At 42.6% G+C, this 8484-nt stretch overlaps 1 protein-coding gene across 1 annotated transcript; it reads left to right on the forward strand.

Annotated features, from left to right (window-relative positions):
• Positions 1-1247: 1247 nt before the first annotated feature.
• Srsf1 (serine and arginine rich splicing factor 1) lies at positions 1248-5416 on the forward strand. Its single transcript, XM_027426298.2, has 4 exons — positions 1248-1910; positions 2363-2547; positions 2957-3129; positions 3330-5416. Exons 1-4 carry the CDS (start codon positions 1717-1719, stop codon positions 3522-3524), a joined length of 747 nt encoding a protein of 248 aa, XP_027282099.1. The 5' UTR covers positions 1248-1716; the 3' UTR covers positions 3525-5416.
• The last annotated feature ends 3068 nt before the right edge of the window (positions 5417-8484 follow it).

Raw genomic sequence — 8484 nt, forward strand, 5'->3', positions numbered from 1 at the left:
ATTTATTTTGAGTCAGGGTCTCTGTAGCTCTGGCTGGCCTTGAACTAAAAGGTTCTGTTTACCACAATGATGGGATTTAAAGGCGTGCCACCACCTCTGGCTATTGTTTGTTTGTTTGAGGTAGGGTTTCTGGCTTTGAAGGCTGTCCTGGAACTAGCTCGTGTAGACCAGGCTGGTCTCGAACTCAGAGATCCGCCTGCCCCTGCCTCCCAAGTGCTGGGATTAAAGGCATGCGCTTGCCTCTTCTGGCTATTTTATGTTTACTTTGAATATGAAAGGCTCTGGTTTTAGCCTGAAGAGGGCGGTCGATGTCTTTAATCCCCCAGCACCCAGGAGGCAGAGGCAGGTGGATCTGAAATCCAGGCCAGCCTGGTCTAAGGAGTGAGATCCAAGACAGTCAGGGAAAGATAGAGAAATCCTGTGTGAAAAATACAAAAATAATAACTACAAAAGGCTTTGGCTTTATTTTTCCCAATTTTTTAATTTAAAGGGTTTCCCGGGGCCGGAGAGATGGCTCAGTGACTTAGGTTCAATTCCAAGCACTCATAACTGTCTGTAATTTCAGTTCCAGGGAACCCAGTACCCATGTCAAAATATCAATGCACAAAAAATAAATTTAAAAAAAAATCTAAAGGGTTTCCCTACATGGCCCCGGCTGATCTAGAACTGTGTATCACAGACTAGCATAGAATCCTCCTGCCTCAGTTTCCGGACTGACGAAATTGAGGCCACAAGTCACCAAGTTCAGCTTGGTTTTGCTTTTATTCCAGTTCGAATTCATTAACAAGACTGAAAACCTGCATGATTTCACACATAAGGCCCTAAATTCCATTCCCGTGATTACAAAGGAGTTAAAAGTCGTAGTATCCAATATAAATATCCTGATTTCAAACAATGTGAGATGCAACCGTTGTCTCTAGTAGTTACAGTCCTCGCATCTATTTTATTATTTTTTTTCTTTCCCCATCCTTTGAAAGGAGGAAGAGAAAAAACTGAAGGCGCGGTTGGTTCGCAGAGGTGTGGAGGGTTCCTAACTGCCTACAAAACGCAGCCCACCAAAAAAACGCAGGTTCGTAGAAGCACAGGACACAGCTCCGCCCACGCTCTTAAACCAATCACCTGCAACTCCGCCGGCTCCGAAGATGCCCAGGTTTCCGGAGCAACAGCTCAGCGTCATCTGGCTCCGCCCCCCGGCGCCTTTCCCGCCAAAGGCCGTTACCGCCGCGGAGCATGGTGGGACACGGTTGTGGGCTGTTGTCACCAAATCCTTTCAAAGCGCCGAGTGGCTTTTAAAAGAGGGTTCTCTCCTGAGGGGAGACATACTATCCTTGACTCAGCCGGGACCAACAACCCCCTTTCACCAGCGTACACCGTTTTCAACCACACGTCTGGCCGCCTCGCTGAACCAGGCGTTCCACCAGCAGCAGGACGCGAGGGACTTTTTCCCCTCCGTGCGGAGGGTGACGTAGCGCGTGCGCGAGCGTGCCTCTCAGCACCCGTTACGCTCGTGCGCGTGCGTACTGGGGACGGAATAGCCGCTTCCTCTGGCTTCCCTTCCTCCCCCTCCCCCCCATATCAGTGCGCCGGGCTGATAAAGGCGCCATTTTGGACGGGCCGCGGGAGACGTGGTGCCGCTGAGGGCTCGCTCTGCCGTACGCTAGGCTTGGTGGGAAGGCCTCTTCTCGAGTCCGCGCTTTTTTTTTTTCCCTCGCCGCCATGTCAGGAGGTGGTGTGATTCGGGGCCCGGCAGGCAACAACGACTGCCGCATCTACGTGGGTAACCTACCTCCAGACATCCGAACCAAGGACATTGAGGACGTGTTTTACAAATACGGCGCTATCCGCGACATCGACCTGAAGAACCGCCGCGGGGGACCGCCCTTCGCCTTCGTTGAGTTCGAGGACCCGCGGTGAGGCAGCGTGGGGCTTGCGGCCTTGAGGAGATAGGCTGGAGTAGTTGGGGGAAGGCTCTGTCTGAGGCCTGGACATAATGGGGGGGGGAGGGAAGGAGGGGCTCCGAGGCTGGGAGCGAGGCGCTATCGCCCCTGCAGGAGTCGAGTAAAGGAGCCGAGTCGGCGTGTTGTCTCCGGTGGCTGGCCGCCTCGGACGTCCCCAGAGCCCATGCGCGGCCCGGGAGCGGGAAACTGAGGCGCCGAGGGCTGGCGTGGTGGTCGGGAGTCCGCCCGGCGTGTTTGTGGGTGGGGGAGGGGCCGCTCCTATTATGCAGCGCATGTGGGCTCCGGCGCCGTGGGTGCGCATGTGCGCCGTCCGCGGCTTCCCGAGTGGCTTGCGTGAGCCCGGCCGGCCGGCCGGCCGGCCGCTGTCCCTGGCCTCATCCCCTTTGCTTTCTGTGATCACGCAGAGACGCGGAAGATGCGGTGTACGGTCGCGACGGCTACGATTACGACGGCTACCGTCTGCGGGTAGAGTTTCCTCGAAGCGGCCGCGGCACCGGCCGAGGCGGCGGCGGGGGTGGAGGCGGCGGAGCTCCGAGAGGCCGCTATGGCCCGCCATCCAGGCGCTCTGAAAACAGAGTGGTTGTCTCTGGTGAGTTGACTCCGTGTGGGGTTTTAAGAAAATCCTTTTCCCGCGAGACTGGTTTGACAACTCCCAAGTTTTGGTGTTTGGTCTTATTTTTTGTTTTGCTTTGCTTTGCTTTTTTTTTTTTTTTTTTCCTTTTTTTTCCTTTTAAACTGCTTCGGTCTTGGGGGTGAATTTAGTAAACGAAGATTACTGTGGCGGTGATTTACCCAAATTAGGTTGCAGTGCTAGCCTATGAAGATCCTTTACAAATAAGTTTGGACTGTGGATCTCAGACTCTTACCAGCTCTTTACCTGGAAACACTTAAGTACAATCATTCAGTATTTTAAAATAATCCTTGTTCTGATGTACGTTGCACCAGTTTGATGTGGAACTGGGTGATTAGCATTAAGTAGGGGGAAATCACTTTTTCAGGACTGCCTCCGAGTGGAAGCTGGCAGGATTTAAAGGATCACATGCGTGAAGCAGGTGATGTATGTTATGCTGATGTTTACCGAGATGGCACTGGTGTCGTGGAGTTTGTACGGAAAGAAGATATGACGTATGCAGTTCGAAAACTGGATAACACTAAGTTTAGATCTCATGAGGTAGGTTATACATTTATTCTTTTATTTGGCCAGAATTGGATACAGTGTTCTTAACAGTGGAATTTGAAGGTAAGGATACAGGCAAAGGTGTCCAAGTAAATTACCAGAGACCTGGTCTGTCTGTCTTTGTATTCATTCAGCATGTCTGAAGACAGGTGAAAGCTTAGATCTTTCAATGGAAAGTTCTGTCTATCCAATAGGGAGAAACTGCCTACATCCGGGTTAAAGTTGATGGGCCCAGAAGTCCAAGTTATGGAAGATCTCGATCTCGAAGCCGTAGTCGTAGCAGAAGCCGTAGCAGAAGCAACAGCAGGAGTCGCAGTTACTCCCCAAGGAGAAGCAGAGGATCACCACGCTATTCTCCCCGTCATAGCAGATCTCGCTCTCGTACATAAGATGATTGGTGACACTTTTTGTAGAACCCATGTTGTATACAGTTTTCCTTTACTCAGTACAATCTTTTCATTTTTTTTAATTCAAGCTGTTTTGTTCAGAATGGGCTAAAGTGTTGAATTGCATTCTTGTGTAATATCCCCTTGCTCCTAACATCTACATTCCCCTCATGTCTTTGGTAAATTGTATTTTAAGTGATGTCATAGACAGGATTGTTTAAATTTAGTTAATTTCCATGCTCTTCAGACTGTGATATTGTGTAAATGTCTATTCTGCTCTGGTTTGTGTGAAATGGGATGTTGGGGGTGTTTGTGGTTATCTTACTTGGGGAAGTTCTTATGTTTATCTTGCTTTTCATGTGTCTTTCTGTAGACATATCTGAAGAGATGGATTAAGAATGCTTTGGATTAAGGATTGTGGAGCACATTTCAATCATTTTAGGATTGTCAAAAGGAGGATTGAGGAGGATCAGATCAATAATGGAGGCAATGGTATGACTCCAAGTGCTATTGTCACAGATGAAATTGGCAGTATTGACCTTATACTAAAAGACAAGGGTTAAAATTTTTATCTACCTTAAGACACTTGCAAACATCTTATGCAGTTATCTTTAGCTACAATTGCTTTCTAAACCTTGGCAATTGTGGCAGAATTGCCCATTTTGTAACAATTATTTGCTCCCTTCTCCCCCCCTTTTTGTTTTAATAGGGACTAATGTGGGAAGAATGGCTAATTTGTCACAGTGCTTAGTTACAACTGTTAATGTGTGGCCTGCTGTTGGTGTACATGTGGGTACAGGGTGTCTATTTCCAAACAGAGTATAATATCAATACTGCTAAATCTGCATGTCCTCTGTGTGACTGATAGAGCGTTGTTATTTCATTTTTTTTTAAAGACAAAATGACAGCAAAATAGAATTCCAATGTATTAGTGTAGATAATCTAGTTGGGAGTGCTTTAAGTCTCACCTTCCCTTTTAATATTCATAATTGACTCATGTTTAATACACTTTAATTTACAAGCTAAATTGCAGATGGGAGCAATAGATTTAGTTTAGACTTAGGTGGGTAGCAATACCAGTAAACTTCAATTACATAACTTTGCAACCACAAAACCTGTGATACCTGTACAGTAACAAGTGTTGGCATTATCAGTTGAACTGTAAATATAAATTGCTTCTTCCTGTTAGTCTCTATAATGATTAAGTTTCTAAAGTTTATCTAAACACCATACAGAAACTTGTTTTGGGGAATTTGATAGTTATTGATGTACATCTGTTAAACTGATGACAGACATAACTCATCATTCCCCAGAAACCTTTTTTGATTACAGTATCTAACATTTTGCCTCCTCTTTTTTGGTTTTGCTGGTTATAAAGGTTTGGATTGGAGAGGGCTCACTGGATCCCAATCCTTGGAGCTGGATCATTGGATTCAAATCATAATGTGGATAGGATAGGGAGGATGAATTACCAGGATTCATGGAGCGGGATCAGATTACCAGGAACATAGGAGTGGATTCCTTCCTGCCCCAACCAAACCGCATTCGTGTGGATTTTTTTTTTTCATTCAACTTAATTGGCTATTCCAAAGAGTTTTTTTTCCTATTTTTGACGATTGGAGCCCTTAAGATGCACGATGGAATTGTGTTTTGCATTTTTTGGTAAAAGGAGCAAAGCGAGGACCTGGAGATAATACGCTGGAGCAATCTCCTTGGAAGGATTCAGCACGAGTAGATGGTAAACATTTAAAGGGGAAAGGGGGGGTTTGTTTAAAATAGTAAATCAGTAAGTCACTTCTAAATTTAAAGAACAAAATTGGAGTTGAAGAATAAGTAGGTTTCCAATTGGCTATTGCCGTTTTTTCTTTGAAAAATAAACATTTTTTAAAAAACGATGCATGGTTGTCCTTTTTCCTCTTCATGTAAAAGTTTACTGGGTAACTAGTGTATCGGTTATTTCTTTAAATTGACAATATTCTGATTCTTGTTTGTGTGTTAGTAAATTAAAGATTCTACTCCAATAAATGATAGTCACTGTCTCTTACTGTTGTGGAAGCCTTAAGGGGATAATAAACTGAGTATCAGGCAGTCATGGATGTAGTGCAATTGTGTAGGGGTAATAGTCTGGATATTAAGCATTCATATTTTGCTAAAGTGATTAAGAACTTACAGGTGCTGTTTATTTTGGTAATACTTTAAACAAAATAGGTTTTTGTACAAAGTTGGTTAATAGCTAGTCTAAGTTTTGGTATTAGCTTAGAGGTAGCCATTGAGATCCTTGGTGAAACTAATTCAGTATTAATATTAGCAGGGGTATTAGAATGCAACATAGATCTTTTTGAATTGTGGACAGTATGCTGGCAGAGTAACTGCTTACTGGATTAATCAGTGTCTAGTAAACCTTTTCAGCCATAAAGACTATTCTGTCACCAAACTTGGTGTTCTGTAGTAAATCAACAATTACATCTTAGTCTACTGTTGTACCTCTGATAGCCCCTATGAAGCTGAATCTTCATCTTGTTTGGAGTGGAATGTGGAAGTTTTATTTAAAATCCCAAGCTTGTAATTTGCTTGTTAGAATGACCAAAACACTTTTCAGTATCCCAATACAAATAGCTATATCTTTTCCCTTGGGTTGCAGGCTGGATTTAAAATTATTCAGCTACAAGATAAAATTTAGGGTAACAATCTTTTTTTTTGGTTTTTAGAGACAGGGTTTCTCTGTGGCTTTGGAGGCTGTCCTGGAACTAGCTCTTGTAGACCAGGTTGGTCTCGAACTCACAGAGATCCACCTGCCTCTGTCTCCCAAGTGCTGGGATTAAAGGTGTTGGCCACCACCGCCCGGCTTGAGACAGAATCTTGATAGTGAGAGAAACAGGCTTCAAGAAATTTGAGATCACTCAGCCTATACATTTTAATGAACTTTAGATTTGCCTTGGAAGAGAAGGTGATAACTAAGTTCAATACCAGGATTTTACTTTAGGTAAAGTAAACTCATTAAGTGTAAACTCATTAAGATAGCTGTAGTTACAGAATTCAAAAATATAACCATGGGGCAGAAATTTGCTTTTGAAAAGAATCCTAGGGAATTAGCATAATTAAACATTGCATGACTGAAAGTTTAAATATGAATATAATGGTTCTAAATATATTGTACGATCAGGGAAATTCTCAAATGATGGGTAGATTATGGTTTTCCTCCAGATAGCCTCACTCTGGTCCAAATGTTTCTAGAATTCAGTATGTATCCCAGGCTGGGCTCAAACTCCAAAGCAATGTAATTTTCTAATCTCTGAGATTATGGACATGAACCATTATGCCCAACTTCTGAAAATAATTTTTAATGCTTTGGAAACAACCAAGAAATGGCCTCTATTGAAGGTAATCTGTTCAGCCCTAGATTGAAATGAGAAAAGTATTTGCCTTATGGGCTTGGGTTTTAACATTAGAGAAGCAGTGTTTGTGAAAGATACAAGAAGTTTTAAGTCTTATAGCCTATACCCATACCATTTTGGAAATAAAAATACTACCTTGATTTCCACCCCCCCTTCTCTGTTCCCTTAGGATATTTGTAGGGACCCCATGATTAGTTTTTCTAACCAAGAAAGCACTTAAATCTCTTTAAGCAAGTACTTTGCATAACATCTGATTGAATAACCCAACTTGCTGTTCAGCTCATCCTACTGGAGACAAAGGTAAGAAATATTTTCTGATACCTAGTTTGGGATCTGGATTTTAAGAACTAAAGTTTGGAATGAATAATTGCTCTTGCAGTGCCCTCCCCCCCCCCAGCTTTTTATTAATGCTGAATGTTCCACCCATCTTAATTCTGGAGTTGAATGTGATGAATTCTGAGATCAGCTTTTCTTTTGTCTATGAACCATGCTTTTGTGGGCAGGTGCTATTTTCAGTTTTCTGTGGTCAAGGTCAATTTTTGGTGTTTGCCTTTTTGCTTTGTATATAAAATTTGTAGTTAAATTACAAATGAAATAAAATATGTATTTCAATAGTATTAAAAGGAAAGAAAGCATTAGACTGAGTTCTGTTGTTAAACACTTGTGGCTTATTTCTACTATGGTTTGAAGACAGATTGACAATTCACAATTCTGAAATCTTAAAAACCTGAATACCAGGATTGTTTTTTGTTGAACCAGTTGAATGTAAAATCTGGCCAGAATGATACCTTCAATGTATAATTAGTTGTCACTGATAAGTTTGCCAGCAGAAATACTAGTGCACTCTTCATTACAAAGTTGCATAGGCATTGTTGAAGGTGTTTATATATGTGATCAGCGCTTCATGTATAAACCGTGAATCCCAGATATATCTCTCCTGGGTGGGCAATGAGTTGTATGTAGAATTGTACTAGTACTGCAGAGGATTAATGCTGCTCTATGTAATTTTGGGGGGGTGAATAAAAAGCTGTTACTTCAGAACCCTTATTGAGATTTAAGTTCTCCATCCTTTTAGACTGAATCAGGTACTAGGAGAAAAGTCACCCACACAGTATATTGTTACCATATAGTTAACACTAGCAGTCTGTTTTACTCTACGGAAGGGAATATTCAGCCACCCACAATACATAGTAGTGTTCCTGAGGGTAGGTGTTTTTTCAGGTTTTTTTTTTTTTTAGGTTTTAATATTTATGCATTTGAGTGCTTTGCTTGAATAAAAGTGTGCTGTGTGAGTGATATCAGAAGAAAACTGGCTTCCCCTAGACTGGAGAGCTGCTGGGAACCTGAACCTGGGTCCTCTGAAAAGGCAGTGCATGCTCTTAACAGATAGCCAACCAGTATTCATTCTTAAGGAACCTTGACTGTTCTGGTTTCTCATAGAGAAAGATTAAAATAGCAATGAACTTGAGAAGTTTTACTGTGATTGTTGAATAAATTTTGTAAAATACTTTCTTTGCTTTAAAGCAAAGAAGTTAACAGCATTTTTTTTTTTTTTAAGCTAGCACTTC

Source organism: Cricetulus griseus, chromosome 7 (assembly GCF_003668045.3).
Source record: "Cricetulus griseus strain 17A/GY chromosome 7, alternate assembly CriGri-PICRH-1.0, whole genome shotgun sequence".
Lineage (NCBI taxonomy): Eukaryota > Metazoa > Chordata > Mammalia > Rodentia > Cricetidae > Cricetulus > Cricetulus griseus.

Excerpts from the sequence above, each read along its gene's own strand:
- Srsf1 (XM_027426298.2), top strand. The coding sequence starts at position 1,717 with ATGTCAGGAGGTGGTGTGATTCGGGGCCCGGCAGGCAACAACGACTGC. Across the intron at positions 2,548-2,956 it reads AAACAGAGTGGTTGTCTCTG|GACTGCCTCCGAGTGGAAGC; the intron begins GTGAGTTGACTC and ends TCACTTTTTCAG. Across the intron at positions 3,130-3,329 it reads CTAAGTTTAGATCTCATGAG|GGAGAAACTGCCTACATCCG; the intron begins GTAGGTTATACA and ends TCTATCCAATAG.